At 41.9% G+C, this 17,194-nt stretch overlaps 6 protein-coding genes across 6 annotated transcripts; 3 read left to right on the forward strand and 3 right to left on the reverse strand.

Moving 5' to 3' along the window:
* Nucleotides 1–161: 161 nt before the first annotated feature.
* LOC108035943 (COP9 signalosome complex subunit 1b) lies at nt 162–2,089 on the forward strand. Its single transcript, XM_017111739.3, has 2 exons — nt 162–395; nt 460–2,089. Exons 1-2 carry the CDS (start codon nt 363–365, stop codon nt 1,999–2,001), a joined length of 1,575 nt encoding a protein of 524 aa, XP_016967228.1. The 5' UTR covers nt 162–362; the 3' UTR covers nt 2,002–2,089.
* On the reverse strand, nt 2,078–3,695 carry LOC108035944 (corepressor interacting with RBPJ 1). Its single transcript, XM_017111740.2, has 2 exons — nt 3,515–3,695; nt 2,078–3,262 (listed from the first exon to the last, which is right to left on the reverse strand). The coding sequence occupies exons 1-2, from the start codon at nt 3,584–3,586 to the stop codon at nt 2,234–2,236; spliced, it is 1,101 nt and encodes a 366-aa protein (XP_016967229.1). The 5' UTR covers nt 3,587–3,695; the 3' UTR covers nt 2,078–2,233.
* Nucleotides 3,696–4,381: 686 nt separating this feature from the next.
* On the forward strand, nt 4,382–5,685 carry LOC108035878 (gametocyte-specific factor 1 homolog). The gene is made up of 2 exons (XM_017111628.3): nt 4,382–4,642; nt 4,698–5,685. The coding sequence occupies exons 1-2, from the start codon at nt 4,463–4,465 to the stop codon at nt 5,040–5,042; spliced, it is 525 nt and encodes a 174-aa protein (XP_016967117.1). The 5' UTR covers nt 4,382–4,462; the 3' UTR covers nt 5,043–5,685.
* A 1,805-nt stretch (nt 5,686–7,490) lies between these two features.
* Nucleotides 7,491–8,473, reverse strand: LOC108035968 (60S ribosomal protein L26). The gene is made up of 2 exons (XM_017111785.2): nt 8,347–8,473; nt 7,491–8,107 (listed from the first exon to the last, which is right to left on the reverse strand). Exon 2 carries the CDS (start codon nt 8,091–8,093, stop codon nt 7,644–7,646), a length of 450 nt encoding a protein of 149 aa, XP_016967274.1. The 5' UTR covers nt 8,094–8,107; nt 8,347–8,473; the 3' UTR covers nt 7,491–7,643.
* Nucleotides 8,474–9,343: 870 nt separating this feature from the next.
* LOC108035950 (short/branched chain specific acyl-CoA dehydrogenase, mitochondrial) lies at nt 9,344–14,379 on the forward strand. Its single transcript, XM_017111753.3, has 4 exons — nt 9,344–9,486; nt 9,556–9,664; nt 12,587–13,065; nt 13,553–14,379. Exons 1-4 carry the CDS (start codon nt 9,451–9,453, stop codon nt 14,174–14,176), a joined length of 1,248 nt encoding a protein of 415 aa, XP_016967242.1. The 5' UTR covers nt 9,344–9,450; the 3' UTR covers nt 14,177–14,379.
* Nucleotides 14,380–14,383: 4 nt separating this feature from the next.
* Nucleotides 14,384–15,066, reverse strand: LOC108035951 (ninjurin-B). Its single transcript, XM_017111754.3, has 3 exons — nt 14,808–15,066; nt 14,582–14,736; nt 14,384–14,529 (listed from the first exon to the last, which is right to left on the reverse strand). The coding sequence occupies exons 1-3, from the start codon at nt 15,064–15,066 to the stop codon at nt 14,398–14,400; spliced, it is 546 nt and encodes a 181-aa protein (XP_016967243.1). The 3' UTR covers nt 14,384–14,397.
* Between the last annotated feature and the right edge of the window lie 2,128 nt (nt 15,067–17,194).

Genomic DNA, 17,194 nt, shown 5'->3' on the forward strand with positions numbered 1-17,194 from the left:
TACGTCAGTAGGGTGTATCCTCTTTTCATACAAGCCAAAAACCCGTAGATCTTTAGTAGTATAGTATAGTCCTGTCATCCCAACTTCGAATCGACTCTATCTAAACAAAAAGACGCACCCATCCTAAAATTGTCAAATTATTGCGTTCGAAATGGATATCGTCAAAAATCGTATACAAAAAAGTGTAAGCGTGCTATTAGAATGTATCGATAAGCTGAAAAAACGTGAATCGGCGTCAATCTCTAGCTTGTACCGGTTATCGGTGCAAACAGTTCTGAAATCGGAAAATTATTTTGCAAATAAACAATAACTTGGCAAAATTGGTTCACTTCTCTTGAATTTTGTTTGCAATTTACCGCAGGATGCCCGTACTGCCTATGCCTCCACTTATGCAGGTAAATGACACCCTAACCCTAGAAGAATCCAATCAGCAAAAATGGTGTATTTCTCGAACAAAAGAACGCCGTGGAGCCGATGCAGGTGGATGCGCCGAACGAGGACAACGAGAACAATGAGGAGCAGCAGATTGTGGTGGAGAATCCCAGCATCGATCTCGAGGTGTACGCCAACCAGTATGCCGGGATCGTGCGACTGCATCGCTTGATTTATGTGGCCGACGTCTGCCCGGTTTTGGCGGTGGAGGCACTGAAAATGGCCATCACCTACGTTCAGACCACCTACAACGTCAATCTCTACCAGGTGCTGCACAAGCGTTTGAGTGACCTGAATGCCGGGAACGCACCATCTCCGCCGGCAAATGCGGGCGGAGATCAGGGAGCAGTAGCAGGTCCTGCCGGCGCCCCAGCCGCGGCACCTCTTCCGGATATCGCTGCTCAACCTGCGGCCCAGGCTCAGGGGCAAGCTCAGCCTGCTGGAGAGAAGGATGCCTTCGCTTACGATGCCGGATGGGTAGACACCAAGATGAAGAAGGCGGCATTGAAGCTGGAGAAGCTGGACTCCGACCTTAAGAACTACAAGTCCAATTCCATCAAGGAGAGCATTCGTCGGGGTCACGATGACCTGGCTGACCATTACCTCAGCTGTGGGGATCTCACCAATGCCCTGAAGTGCTATTCTCGGGCCAGAGATTACTGCACCAGTGGCAAGCATGTGGTCAACATGTGCCTGAACGTAATCAAGGTTTCCATTTATCTGCAGAACTGGGCTCATGTCATGAGCTACATATCCAAGGCAGAAAGCACTCCGGACTTCGCCGAAGGCTCCAAGGAAGCCAACGCCCAGGTGCATACCCGGCTGGAATGCGCTGCTGGTCTGGCGGAGCTTCAACAGAAGAAGTACAAAGTGGCCGCCAAGCATTTTCTCAATGCCAACTTCGATCACTGCGATTTTCCCGAGATGATCTCCACCAGCAATGTGGCGGTTTATGGTGGCCTTTGCGCCCTGGCCACCTTTGATCGACAGGAACTAAAGCGCCTGGTCATCGCCTCCACATCTTTCAAACTCTTCTTGGAACTGGAGCCTCAACTGAGAGATATTATATTCAAGTTCTATGAAAGCAAGTACGCCTCCTGTTTGACCCTTTTGGACGAGATAAGGGACAATCTACTGGTGGACATGTACATAGCGCCCCATGTGACCACTTTGTACACTAAAATACGTAATCGCGCTCTTATCCAGTACTTTAGCCCCTACATGTCAGCAGATATGCACAAAATGGCAATGGCCTTTAACTCATCGGTGGGCGATTTGGAGAACGAGGTAATGCAGTTGATATTAGACGGACAGATCCAGGCGCGCATCGATTCCCACAACAAGATTCTGTACGCCAAGGAGGCCGATCAACGGAATAGCACCTTTGAGAGGGCCTTGATCATGGGCAAGCAGTACCAGCGCCATACCAGGATGCTCGTCCTCCGGGCCGCGATGCTCAAAAGCCACATCCACGTGAAGAGCGTTTCCAGAGAGGGCAGTAGCAACCACGGCGCCGAACTCTGCGTCTCCGCTGGATCCTCCACAACCGCTCAGCTAGCCAGGATTTAAGGCAGCGCTTAATAACCGAAGAACTATTTGAACTATGTATATCACAAACTGGCTAAATAAAGAAATAGCAAAGCTAAAAAATGAATAACGATATCTTGCCAAAAGATTCTTTTGTTTACTCAACTGTTTTGCAAAATTGATATTATAAAACGTTGTAGTTTAAGTTAAGCGCTTTAAAAATTTTAATGATAAAATGTTAAAAATGTATTGGTGCGATATTACAAAGATAATCTTATCGCCTGGAGTACTCCCTGCGCTCGTTTTCCCGCCTTCTGCCTTTGCTGACAGATCGCGACCGATTTCTCGATCGGGATCTAACCCTGCGATGTCTATTATCATCTCTTTGCCGTTGGTGGGTATGATCTGAGTCCTTAGACCTTTGATGACCGCTTCTTTTGTCTTCTTTATGATTACTTCTGTGATTGTCCTCGGAATCGCTGCTACTCGAGGAAGAAGATGAGTCCAAACTGTCGCTCACTGAAGATTTTCTTTCTTTTCTGCCAGATTTTTCTTTCTTGGATTTCTTTTTCTTGCTGTCCTTATCCTCTTTTTGCTTTTTAGATTTTTTCTTTGATTGTTTTTTGATACCTTCGCCCTTGCGCTTCATGCGTTCAATCTTCTCCAGCTTTTTGAGCAGCTTCAGCTTTTGTTTCTTGGACAGCGATTTAAGAAATACAAGCTCAGGGTTTTGCCTATTGGCGTTGGCCTCCTCTTCACCGTCGCTGGGCACAAGCTGGTGCTGCTGCTGGATTGTCTTGATACTCTGAAGCTCCAGTGCCGATCGCTTCATCATGAGGCCATCCTCCTTCATCTGCTCCTCCAGCACGTTCTTGGCCATGATGTCGCTGGCCTCGGTTTCCGCATGGAGTTTGCGAGCCTCGCTCATCGAAATGCTGTACATAGTGCACTCTTTATCTGTGTTGATGTGTCCCCATTTGTGGCACTTGAGGCAGCGCACATTGCGCACTTGGATGCCAAAGGGCTGGTCCCGGATCTCGGTGTCGCCCTTGCAGTAAGACTCCCTGGGAGCGTTGTACTTTCTCTGCCACTCAAACTTATACTCCGGCTCGTTGTCGTCCTTTTCACGCTCCTTTCGCACTCCCGGCGGTGGCTCGTACATGAAATTCACGCTTAACTTGTCCTTGCTGTCCTTGCTGAGCATCGCCTTGTTCTCGTGCAGATTCTGCTCCTTCTCGTACTGGTTGCGTAGCTCCTCCTGCTTCTTCTTGTACGCCTCCGCCTGCTGCTCCGCCATCCACACCTGCAAAAGCGTATTTTAAGTTTTAGGGCTCCCTTCTTGTGAAATAGGTGCAGTGGGTCCCAGCTTATTTGAACCATTGCTTAAATATTTTTGTAATAATATATAAATATGCATTTGTATCCTCTTATTCAATTATTTTGATGTTTGTGTCGTTTTAATTGGCTGTTAAAGTTTTTAGAAGATAATTGGTTCAAACAAGCTGTGACCCAGTGTATGCAAATATGCATTTTATCAGGACCCGGATCCACTTACCCTCTTAAGATTGTCCCTGGAGGCGGGGTGGAAGAATTTCTTGCACATGTAGTTATTGAAGCCTTTACCCATCTTGCTGTTTTGTGTTATTAGCTAATTATCAGTGTACAAATTGAGAAATTCGCTTTTTTTATAAATATTTTCAGTTGCGTTGTTTTTATGAGTACTAGCGATGGCAGCCAAAATTTATTTAGATGTATCGATGTTTGTCTGTTTATCGATGTTTTTAAAACATCGGTTTCAGAATTATGAAGTTTTTTCAGGCAATTCGTGTTTTAATATTGTAGGTAAATAATTAAAAATTTTCATTTAAAAAAAATTATTAAGACAAGTTGGATGAGTAAAAGCACTTCTAAAAATCTGATGAACTCAGGTGATGCACTGTTGCGAAATGGCTGCAACCAAGGATTAGCACACAGACCTGTGATGAAACGATACATCGTTGGTAGCCGAAGGGTCAATCAAAACATAATTTTAAATATTGCGTTCGAATATTATTAACAAATAGTTCAAACATTCTGACTTATCAGCATTTCCAAAATTTTAAATATAAAGTGTTATATTGGCCATGGTACAATGAACATTTTTTGTTTGTTCTTTCTACATTATAAAATATAACTTAAATACTTCTACAAAATTTATTTTGAAATTCTATAAATATATACATACGTCGTTTATAGTGGTCAAAGCATACCATTATTAGAAAAAAAGTGTATCGCATGTACTCTGTTTGCATAAAATTATAAAATATAATCCAACTAGACCTGTAAGTTAATAGAAACAAATTTATGTTAAAGAATACTAGTCACTTAAAAAAATCAGAAACTATCGGTTACCAAAAACTCCTTTACCTCGTTATAGTGCTGCCCAACACTCAAACAGTCGCGAAATCTGAAACCCAGATCTTCTCTTTTATTATTCTTCTTAGTATCAGCGAATTACTATAAAATGATGGAGAGCTACGACGAATCGCAAATGGTTTACTGCCCGTACAACAAGGAGCACAAAATGCTCCGCAAGAAACTCCAGCAGCACATCCTGAAGTGCCGTGTGATCTACAAAGACACGGTGGAACTGATGGTTTGTCCCTTCAACAAGGGGCACCTCATTCCGGAGCCTGAGTTTTTTGTGAGTCGAATTTGGAAATTTACTTTACTCTACCTAACTTCTGACCACCACATAGCAACACACCAAATCGTGTGAGGATCGGAAGATTATAGTGCACTACCAGACGAGTGCACCTGCTGTTCTGAACGAAGACACCAGACACGCCAAGATCGAGTGCGAAGAAAACTGGGACGACGATGATGTTCCCGACTACGATCCTGAGGTCTACTGTTCCACGGCCAATATAGTGAGGGAACCGAATGGGTTGTTTCCCTCTCAGCGAAAGGCTTTTATCAAGGAGGAGAATCGTCGTCAGTTTGGCGAAGACTACGAGGAGGAGAAACCCCCGACGGCTAAGAATCGTGCGGAGACTCGTCGCGCTCCCTATGAGGCTTTTAGGCCCTACTCAAGGCGTCAGTAGTTGGAATATACAAAGATTTCCAAAAATGCCACCGAACAAAACCAAAGTATTTTTAGGATCTTAAACTGGTCTCGCAGATTTAGAAAACCAAAGATTCACGTGTTAAATTGCCGATTTAGCTTGTGCTCTTAAATAAGTAAGGTTTAGATTTCAGTTGAGCAGTAATATACAGAAATATACGGAGATTAAATCAATTCTCAAAATCAAGAATTATCATTATCACCCAGAAGCTCAAATTTAACTTCATTCACATTAAAATTTAGTTAATTTTCTTTTATACCGTCAATATCAACTTCTTGATACTAATCAAAATAAAACGAGTGCCTTCTCTACAGAAAATAAAATTCAAATTTATTTTCCTTCTTTTGTTTCCCTTTCTATACACTTGATGGTTGCAACGCAGTGAAGGAGTCGTTTCCGACCCCATAAAGTATCACCAAGCCGAATTTTGTATACCCTTGCAGTTATAAGAAATAATCATCGTTAGTAACACCATGTGAAATATTTAAGCACTGTTGACAGTTTCAGGGATATTACAAAAAAATATTTTTCTGACAGTTGCTCTACATGTTAGTGTCGTCCGATTTGTAATAATTTTATTTTAAAATTCTTAGAAATATAAAAAAAAATGATATGAAACAAATTATAGCTTCGGTGTTTTTTGACATGGTATCTTATAATATTGGGAATATTATTGAAACAAATTATAGCTTCGGTGTTTTTTGACATGGTATCTTATAATAATATTCCCAATATTATTATATATTATTGAAACAAATTATAGCTTCGGTGTTTTTTGACATGGTATCTTATAATAATATTCCCAATATTATAAGATACCATGTCAAAAAACACCGAAGCTATAATTTGTTTCAATAATATTCCCAATATTATAAGATACCATGTCAAAAAACACCGAAGCTATAATTTGTTTCATATCATTTTTTTAATAATATTCCCAATATTATAAGATACCATGTCAAAAAACACCGAAGCTGTAATTTGTTTCATATCATTTTTCTACCAATCGTCCGATTTTGATAAAATTTAATTCAAAATTCAGAACTAATAAAAAAATGCTATTTCCAAGGAGGAGGTATATATTAAAAAGACCAAAGATATAATTTTTTCATATTATTTTGCCATCAATTTTCCGATCGTTAGTATGGCAGGTACATGATATAATCGTGCGATTTTGATCAAATTTAATTCGAAATTCAAAACTAATTAAAAATGCTATTTTCAAGTATCGGAAGTTATATGAAAAAAAAAACACCAAAGATAATAATATAACTTTGTACAATTTATAATAATAATTTCCGATTATTCCTATGGGAGCTATAAGATATAGTTGTCCGATCCGGCTGGTTCAGAATCCATGGGTTCGAACTTGGTTTTTTAAAAATCGGAGGGAAGTCATATATACTATTCAAAAACAAGAAAGAACTCTGTAGTCTGGTGCCTCGACTATCAGGTACCCGTTACTCAGCTTAAGGAAGCTAAAGGGGTATGGAAATATGTAAGCAATAAAGCGATACCGGCTATTTTGGTATATGTTATGGGCGACAGACAGATTTAAGCGTTTAAACCGTTTTTGGGCGTTAGTGGGGTGTGACTTATTTTTTTAGGTCAGTCGATAGGTATTGATGAGGGAAGCACAGGCTGCGCAGGAAGCCCAGGAATCCGCGTGCCAAGTTTGACTGTTCTAGCTCTTATAGTTTCTCAGCGTTCATACGGACATGACTAGATCGACTCGGCTGTGATCCGATCAAGAATATATATACTTTATGGGGTCGGAAACATTTCCGCCTGTCTGTTAAATACTTTCCGTCGAATCCCGTTAATCATAGTGTAAAAGGGTATAATTAGATGCGCATCAGGGTGTGTGCAAATCGCTCTCTATTCTCAGATGTCTAACATTGTGAGCACTAACAGGACAGTAATGAAATTGAAAAAGGATAATGTATTGCAAGTATCAGGTAACACTTTTTTTGTATACTACACATTTAACATTGTATTTTTTGAAACATCTTCAAGCTTAAAGCAATTAATCATTTACAGGGGCTATAATTTGTCAACATTTTCGAATCGTAGCGTAACCAAATGTCCTTAATAAGAACAAATTGCAAAATCCGAATAAATATATTTAAATATTTTGAATCAAATAAAAAATGCCTTGCACCACTACAACATATCACTAGATGCGCAGAACAAAAAAAATACAAATTGGGAACTCCGAAATCTTAAATGTTTAGAAAATAAATTGCAATAGCCTTGAGCAAAAAATAATCTAGGTCCAAAGGAAATTAGCAAAGTATAAAGGTAGATCTCGAATCCAACAAGTTAATAATGGTCCTGTACCAAACTACATGGCTTCCGTAAAAAGTAAGGCTTGTCAGATCCCTGGTGCATCCGAAACTTAATCCTTTAAGGAAAAGGCCAACATGGTCCATTTGCGAGAATCAACGTTTCTTTATTGTAAAGAATGGCGCCGCTTCCACACGCGATTTTTAAGATGTTTTGTTGTTTACACTAAGCGTTACGGTAAAAACAGTAAACAGCGACGTCCCAGGGTTCCAGCGAGGAGGCTCAGCCGGCGATTTACGCGGTCTCCATGGGCTGGGCGGCGGTCTCCTCGGTGTACTTGCCCTTGTCCTTGCCGAGAGCGGCCAGACGACCCTTGCCGCGGCGCTCCAGGATGGCCTTGCGGTCCTTGTCGAGCTTCAGCTTGACGATCAGCACCTTGCTGGGGTGGATGCCCACGTAGACGTTGGTGCCGTTGGCGTTCTCGCGCTGGATCTTCTCGATGTAGACGACGAACTTCTTGCGGTACGACTGCACCACCTTGCCCACCTGGTTGCCCTTGAAGTGGCCGCGGATCACCTGCACCTCATCGTCGCGGCGGATGGGCATGGAGCGCACGTTGTACTTCTGGCGCAGCTCCTTGGACAGGGGCGCGGACATGAGGCGCCGGCGGATGTGGGAGGGCGCCTGGAAGTGGCGCTTGCGGTTCTTCCTGCGCGACGACGACACGAAGGGGTTCTGCTTCATCTTGCTTGTGCGGGCTGTAAACAGGAAGTAAACACTGCGTAAGTGGGGGTTTATACGAGACTCACAGACGGGGCGCCACAGAAATCTCTTCGAGGGAATTTCTCTCGATTTTTGACCAAAGAGGATTCTGCGACGCCACAATAATTGCACAGCGGAGTTGCGCGACGCTTTCTCCGTTTGATTTCATAGTTTGCGGGGCATAAAATCTGTTGATGCCGGCAAAAAACTATATTTACGCGAAAAACGCACTCACCGTCGAAAAATCAACGAAAAGAAAGAATTTTGACAGATGGGCCGCCGTTAGGGGTGGTAAAAGAGCAGCGCTAGAGACGGCGATAGTTCTGCTCATATCGGATGGGTTTGTAATACCCTCTGCACACAGCCACTTGAAAATGCAATAGCGAAAAGGTTTGAATGCAAGTGCCAAGTTTTGCGGGCGAATAGTATTTAGTTTATGTGATGCCTTTGGAAAAGAGTAAGACAAGACAAGTTTTATTCCTTTTCGTACAACGCTTGTTGTTAACTGAAAGGCGGGAAACTGTTCTTATTGTTGAAATTGTATATAATTTTGCGATGCAATTTTAAAGCCCTCTCCCGTCGGTTACGGGTTACTTATGGGAACAATTATAATTGCAGAGGTTTTCAGCGATTTGTAGCGACTCTTCCCGTCTTTTGGAATGCTCAACGTATTGATGTAAAAGTCGTTTCAGCGAATCTCGTCGCTATTTCAGGAAAATCTGTAGTCTGAACGGCCTCTAACCTTTTGTTCAATTGTTTAGTATCGATTACAATGCCATCTCTACGTGATGAACTGTCAAACCTATGGCCATGCGTTTTACAACACTTTTGAGGAGTGTGACCCTGCTGAGAGTCAGAAATTAGAAAATTTGTCTGCCGGCCGCTGGTGTACCCTGTACGCGCTGCGGCAACTTCTTGGCCCCATTTGTTTTCCCCAATTTTAAGAAGTATTGTAAATTAACTGCAGACGAGCTAAAACATTTACAAATATTTCCTAATTTTTAATTACTACTTAATTTCTACCTAATCATTACGACCACACTTATATATAACTAACAATTAGGTAAAGTTGATAATAATCATTGTCCTTCATAAACGTCTAAAGCACGTGTAGTTATAATAGCGCTTAACCACCTAGCGCGCTGTGTTGAGTTTCGATTTGTGGGGAAAAGCTCTTTTCAAAATCTAGCTGCTCTGGCGATCGTGTCTGCTGCTGGAGAATGGGAATTCATTCGCGTGCGAGCAGCCAACTGTTGCTGGTGTGGTGTCTCTCGGGATCGAACCCCAAATAAAGTCCAGTTTGGCCTCTTGATTCAATTAATTTTCCACTACACGCAAGATGATGAACAGCCTGAAGAAACTGCCCGTGCGCATGGTGAGTTTGCCACGCCCCCCCAACCCCCACTTTGGCCGCAACTTATTGGACATTCTGCTTGTTTTCTAGCTGGCTAATGCCGCTGCACGTCAGCAAAGTGCCGCGATGTCCTCGGCAGCGGGTCTCCCCCCACCTCTCACTTTCCTCACCGACGATGAGAAAATGATGAAGGAGACTGGTGAGTTTCCGCCCAGTCTACACACTAGACCATCAGCTCGCAGGGTTTGTAAGACCCAGTGGCAGACCCACTTTGATAAGCGTGTTTTTTCCATGTCCATGTCGAGTCTTTAGATATTTCTGTGGTGTTTGGTTTGACTGCTGTTGCGTAACTCAGAGCATCGCATACTGGTGATGCTCTTGTTGATATTATGAACGTTTCCATTGGACTGCCTAGCTAAGGTCTTGCTGCACCATGGGCATGTTCATGTTTTTCCAGCTTTATTCCCTTTTTGCTGATAAAGTGTTTTGTGAGGGAAGAGAGGAGAACGTTTGCCAGATAAGCACATTTTTATTTTGATAGTGGAGGTAAAATGACACCTTATATCAGTGGGCCGGATTGGCCATTTTCTTTATGATGTTTGCTCAGAAATAAATATGGTCAAACATTTTTAATATTTCGTATTTTTACGATCAAGGGATTATATTCTTTTATTTGGACTAATATCCATTTTTCTGTCCTAGAGTTTCGTCGCAAATGTTATATAATATGTGATGCTGCAGATTTTATTTCTACAGTTTAAATTAAAATCCAACTTAATTTTTATATTATGGTTTATCAGCTAATGCCAGTACAAATTTTGATATTTTGATATCTTTTTTTTAAGCTTAAAATGTTCCATTCGCGACTCGTTTTAGGAAAGCTAAAATGTATTTTTTAAAAAGCTAAATAATTTGCAAAAGATATTCTGAACTTAAAGGCAACCACCTATTAGGAGTTGATCAGTTATAACATATTATTAAAACTTATTATTTACTAGGAGTGTAGTTATCCACAAGTCGAAATTTGTGTGCTTTTAAAATATATTTGGTGGAAAATTCCAGACAAGAATATAAAATTGATCGTTTTCCGCCTTTAAAACGTGCAAATACTCCCGGAAAGCTGCCAGCTTGGCAAGTTCAAGGTCTAGCCTTATCACAAGCTTTTTGAGGGTACAACTTTCCCCTCACCTGGGACTTTCTCTGGCAATAATGCATTTTATTAATAATAATAATAGGAATAAAAGCCTCGGTGGTAGTCCACCTCAAAGGCGGTAAAGGAAAGGGGGGGGGGGGGGGGGGGGTCGGCGCACGCACACAGGCGCACACAGGCGCACACCCGCTCCCCCTCACATACCGACGGTCTAAAAATAGCGCTCGGCTGCCGCCACCACTCAACTTCGAAATCGCCGCCGCTTTTTCTCGGCTGGCCGTGGTGCTCCACGTTGAGCGGCCGGCGAGTGAAGGAAAACATACACCAAAGCGCGAGTTCGAGTCTCGGACCGGACCGGACCGGACCGATCGATCGAGCCCGTCTTTTCCGTAGAGTTATATCTTATTATATCCCACCCACTAGCACACCATCCCGTCACAGGTCAGTCAGCTGTTTGGTTCTGGTTCTAAACGTCAGCCGAATAGCGTTACACTTGTGGTAGAGCATTAAATGCGGCTGTGCCACGCCCCCTGCCCACCTGTGGTCACTGTTCTAGGGACCGCGCCGGGCAAGCGGGGGCGTGGCACCTGGTCGGGCGCCCTTCCCTAGAGAGTTGAATCGGCCGAGTGGGATTCTCCCGCAGTCCAGCTGATTCCTAGTTGGGAAGGTTACATTTTTATTGTATTTTTTAACCAACGAATGTTTTCCTTGTTCTGCTTATCAACCACTAAATTGGTCGCAATCTATATGGTTTCCTATTCCTACACACAAGCGCACCAGTAATTCTAGGTGGTAGAGTGAGTGTCTATATGGTCCGACTGTTGCGTAACCCAAGCTGAATGCAAAGTGGCTAAGTGCATGAACTGAAACTGGTTTTTTATTTTATTCAATCTGTTTTTAGCCTAAGTAAAGGCACAGTTAACACATATACTTTAAGTTTAATTATCTAGAAATAAAAAGCCTAGAATATCCGTCAGTGTCTATTTGTAAAGTTTAATATTTGAGGTACTGAAACTTCATAAGTACAACATTTAATAAACTTTTTTTAAGAAACAGATAAATTTGCCCCCGTAAATAATATTTCAAGTCATACATTTTTACATTTAACTTAGTATCGATTCGAATTGCGAATTCATGTCTAACCGGTGACAAAATGACAAATATTTTGGATAAATTGTTTTTATTGTGATTTCTTATTAAGTAATTCAAGGAAAAAGCCACAAAAAATAGATCCAGCTTACCACCGAGTCCAGTGGGACGGGTCACATCTGTCAGAAAACTGACCCTGCCCATATGGTTGGAAAACTAAATGAATATGTAAAGTTAATCAATAATTTAAGCATTTCCCAAGAAAGAAAACATTTTCAAATGAATGCGAAATGGCAGGGGGAATCGAAGGTGTGGGAACTTTAGTGGGTGTGTACCGGTTGCTTGCTTTCCAAGCAGAAGAACAAGTCAAGAAAAATGCTTTAAAAAAGATCAATAATACATACGCGAAAAGAATATTAGAATTAGCGAAAAAGACAGCTGCGAGAGCCCCACGCGATCGGAGAGTCCGCTGATAAAAACTACACACGCACAACCCACACAAAGAATTTGTATCTGGCATACAAATGTATATAGATAAATACATACCTCAACCTATACAAACAGCAGACCCACAGCAAACATCGGGCCCCCCTTAGAGAAAAAAAGTTTTAAGAATAAAATGCAAAAAGCTTTTGACCAGGCTTTTTTTTTTTAAACGTGTATAAGACAAGTTTGATATAAAGCTTTTCTTCTGGTAGGTGGAGTGTTCCGTATGATATAAAAGTTTTTTTGTTTTATTTTTTCTGTGTAGGATTAAAAAATTAAATTTTTTAAATAAATATTTTTATAATTTCTTTGAAATAAGTATGTTTTTATATTTGAGCTATGGGAGTAAAGACAAATGATTTTAATCCCAGAGCATTCTCCCCCTCTCACTTTCAGTTGCCAAACTGGCCCAGGAGCAGATCCAGCCCCTGGTCAAGAAAATGGACTTCGAGCACAAATTCGATCCCTCCGTGGTCAAGGCAGTTTTCGAGAACGGTCTGATGGGCATTGAGATCGACACCGAGCTGGGAGGCAGTGGCTGCAACTTCATGACCAACATCATAGTGGTGGAGGAGCTCTCCAAGATTGACCCGGCCGTGGCCGCCTTTGTGGACATCCACAACACCCTGGTCAACTCGCTGATGATCAAGTTCGGCAACGCCGAGCAGAAGGCCAAGTACCTGCCCAAGTTGGCGCAGGAGTACGCCGGAAGCTTCGCCTTGACCGAACCCGGAGCAGGCTCGGACGCCTTCTCCCTGAAGACGGTGGCCAAGAAGGACGGCAACCACTACGTGATCAACGGCTCCAAGATGTGGATCTCCAACTCCGATGTGGCCGGAGTCTTCCTGATCTTCGCCAATGCCAAGCCAGAGGATGTAAGTAGAGGTTCAAGGCAGGCCATTATTTTCATATTTATTCGTCCATCTTAATGTAAGTGTTTTGAAATTACCGCACACAGGGTTTTTAAGTGTCCTATTTCACTAAGTAAAGCGATCCAGTAAATAAGTAAATTCTTTTAATTTTTGCTGTAGGCTTCCCTTACTTTTACTAGATTAGTTTTCACTTTTTTACAGGCCCCTAGTCGATCATAAAATATTTTTTACAGCTAATCTTTATGTTATTTTAAACGATTGCCACCTAATCTCCGTGAGTTTAAAGTTCAGTTGATTACAGATCATTGAATAATAAACCATTAGAACAACGTTTTAATGGGATATTTACATGTCTTGTATATATTGGCGTAATACATTAAAAAAGACTTTATACAATCTAAACGATAACTCAATCTTTGATGCTGATATAAATGATATGAATTATAATTGAGTAATATTATTATAATAATATTAATAATATTTTTTACAGGGCTACCGTGGCATCACCACCTTCATTGTGGACCGCGAGACCCCCGGACTGATCGTGAACAAGCCGGAGGACAAGCTGGGCATCCGTGCGTCCGGAACCTGCCAGCTGACCTTCGACAACGTGCGCGTGCCCGAGGAGAACATCCTGGGCACCTTCGGACATGGCTACAAGTACGCCGCCGGCTTCCTGAACGAGGGTCGCATCGGAATCGCAGCCCAGATGGTGGGCCTGGCCCAGGGCACCTTCGACGCCACCATTCCGTACCTGCTGGAGCGCAAGCAGTTCGGAGATGCCATCTTCAACTTCCAGTCGATGCAGCACCAGATCGCCACCGTGGCCACGGAAATCGAGGCCGCCCGCCTGATGACCTACAATGCGGCTCGTCTGCAGGAGCAGGGAGTGCCCTTCCTGAAGGAGGCCGCCATGGCCAAGTTCTACGCCTCGGAGGTGGCCCAGAGGGCGGCCATCAAGTGCGTCGACTGGATGGGAGGCGTCGGCTTCACCCGCGATTTCCCCCAGGAGAAGTACTACCGTGACGTGAAGATCGGAGCCATCTACGAGGGCACCACCAACATGCAGCTCAGCACCATTGCCAAGTGCATCAAGAAGGAGTACTCCGGCTAGGAACTCTAGTCCTCCCCCGCAAGTCCCCCACACAAGCTGAGATATCGTACGTCAGATACGTCAAGTGCATTTATGCGTGGGAACCGCCGGAATTATTCCGTCGGCCATCCGCCATCGGTTCTCTCCGTGTTACCTTAGCATTTACCACATAGTTTCCTCTGTTATATTGTATAAAATACAATTAAAATATTTACACCCATGAAGTACATAAGAATCGTATTTCAATGGCTGCCTCCATCGGTCGTGGTGAACGCCGCCAGCAGTATGTTGATCACCGTGATCATGAAAACTCCCATCACCAGCAGATCATTGGTTCTTTCGTAGCTCCGGTTCTTGAAGCGCTTCAGACGTCGCTGTGTGCGGTGCGTTTTAGTAAGATGTGTTGTTGAATGACCACTTACTAACTTTGAAGATCAGCATTATCCCAACTAAGAGCTGCAGCACCAGGGAGAGTATCACCATGATCATACTGTAGACGTAGGTGGAGGCCTTGTCATTGTAGGTGATGAGAAAGCGGAGCTGGTTAGCATTGGCCGAAAGCAAAGCTATATCCATGAGGCCTGGAACGTACATATTGTTACTACATATTGATATTTCATTGGATTAGGTTGGGTGTGATCTAGGTTCTTGCCTTCAGCCACATTTTTGTTTGTAGCATAGCTATTGCCTCCAGACAGATCGTCGAAACACTTCTTTGTACCCTTGGATTTCTGCAGTTCGCCGGGAGCTCTCAGTTGAAGCGGCTCATCTCCTTCATCCTTGCGATTCGCCTCCATGTCCACAACCAAATCCCTTCCTGAACCGCAACATGGCCCACTGGTTGTGCTGGCGAAACTTCCCCCGGAGCTGGGGGAATCCTCCAAAGGAATTCTCACCTCGCTGCTGTCCATTGTTCGAGTGTTCGTCGAGCAATAAGCATTTAAATATTCCTCTTTAAAGAATGCGAAAAGCTTTCCCTGTTTTCGAGCATGGAAACCACATTTGAACTGCGGTCTACCAAAAGATAAAAGGAATGACACTGACCCCAACTGCCCCAACAAACTGGGCCATCTGACGACTTGAAAATCGGATGGTTGGGGTGCTCACTAAGTGTGTTTGCCTTAAAGTATGCTAAACTAATTTAGAATGTATGTTAAGTGGGTGTGTGACGTTAATTTTTAAATATTTGTACATCAGACTGAGCAGTTTTTGTTTGAAAATCCCCGAAATAACCCTTTTGTTTTATGCTTCGTACGGGAAGTCATTAAAGAGCGGCGAAACCTGAATAAACATGACCCACAACTTTTGTTGCTTCTTTTCCACTGTTTATTTTAAGAACTCCTTAAAAAATGACACATAAATAAGGATAATATTTTACCAGTAATTATAGATTCTTCCCCAATAAACTTGTCAACTTAACGGACAGCTGTCGCAAGCATGCCAGTATCCCGTCGCAAAGTTGGAGGAGAGCTCGAAAAGTTCTGATTCAAGTGAGTATTAGTTATTAACGTAATTTAACGTGGAACAATCTCGAATATGATTTTAGTCATAAAATAAATAAATAAATAATGTCTTATTCAAATTAATGTTATAATAATTATGTTGTAATAATTATGTTCTTCCAAAAAAAAATGCTAATTTGGTAATCATATTTTTCGTAAGCCACATTTTTCCTGGGATACAAATCTATTTGGATAAAATTCGGGTGTTCATGATTAGAAGTTAGGTTGTAAAGGCTGTAGTAAAAATTTAAATTATTTAGGTAATTTATTAGATACAAAAATAGTTTTGACGGTGCACAAAAAAAATTAATTTTATTAATCATGTATTTATATCCCAGTCAAGTTTCTAAAAAAAACTGCAAATCTATGGTAAGAGGCATTATTACGGAAAAATTGTGAGGTGCGCTAAATATTTTACACAGCAAAAATGTAACTCTATATTTATTTTAAACATGTGATGTAAAATAGTTATACTAATTATTTGGTAATTTAGTATTTTTTTTTATTTAATCAATATCATAGTACAAATTTATAAATACTCCCTTTTTGTAGATATTTAACCATTTATTTTGGAACACCCCTCGAAAATCGTGTCGCATTGCAGGACGGAAAGGAACTAGTACGTCACTACACCCCCTCGGTGCTCCCGGTCGTAAAAGTACAACCGTTGTTCTGCGGCTCTTATCCTTTGCCCACCTTTTTCCCTCCCCCAAAAAGCCGCTGCCAAAAAGGACACACTCAATTGCTCTCTCCTTATAAGCGGCTTTCTCCCAGTTCTCCTGCCCTCCCCCGCGGGCCTTGTGTAGCGCAGCACGTGTAGTTTGCAGTTTGCTTGCCACTTCGTTCGCCGTTTGTTATGACTGGAGCTGGCGCTCTCTCCCAGACAGCGCTCTTTTCGTGGAGCCCTCTACACTCAGAGAAATGTGGTGAGTTGAACTGAGTTCAGAAAGTCTGGAATCACAAAATTTATATCCGAGTTTCGACACAAAATGTAAAAATTTGAAAACTAAATGAATTAAAAAAAAAGAATGAAATAAACCCATTATGTTATAGGTTAACAGAGTAAGGAATATCTAAAGACAACTCATTCGACTTTATCATTTCTTTTCTTTTTAACTTCTAAATGCAAATAAATGAGATTATGAGATGAGATTGTATATAAATGTAAAAAAAGAGAACGAATAAGTTGCAATTTCATTGTTAAATGTTAAAACTAAAGGTTTTTGTTTGTGTGCATTATACCCGTTCTAAAAATATTTAAAACACAAAATCACAATGAATTCTGAAAGAAGACCTTTCCTGTTAAACACTTCAACTTTTTTAAATATTTAAAATACTTTACAGTACATGGATTGTTAGCACTGAATCTCGTAAATTATGCTTTGGTTATTGGTAACATAGCGGCTAAAACAATGAGTAATGAAATGCCCCTACTTGCTACACTCTTTTTTGAGTGCCAGTGTAAGGCTTTCTCTCGTTACCCGTGTGTGGCTCTCTGTGTGGCTTCATTCATGCGATTGCAGGCCGGTGTTGTTTT

This window comes from Drosophila biarmipes, chromosome 3L (genome assembly GCF_025231255.1).
Source record: "Drosophila biarmipes strain raj3 chromosome 3L, RU_DBia_V1.1, whole genome shotgun sequence".
Lineage (NCBI taxonomy): Eukaryota > Metazoa > Arthropoda > Insecta > Diptera > Drosophilidae > Drosophila > Drosophila biarmipes.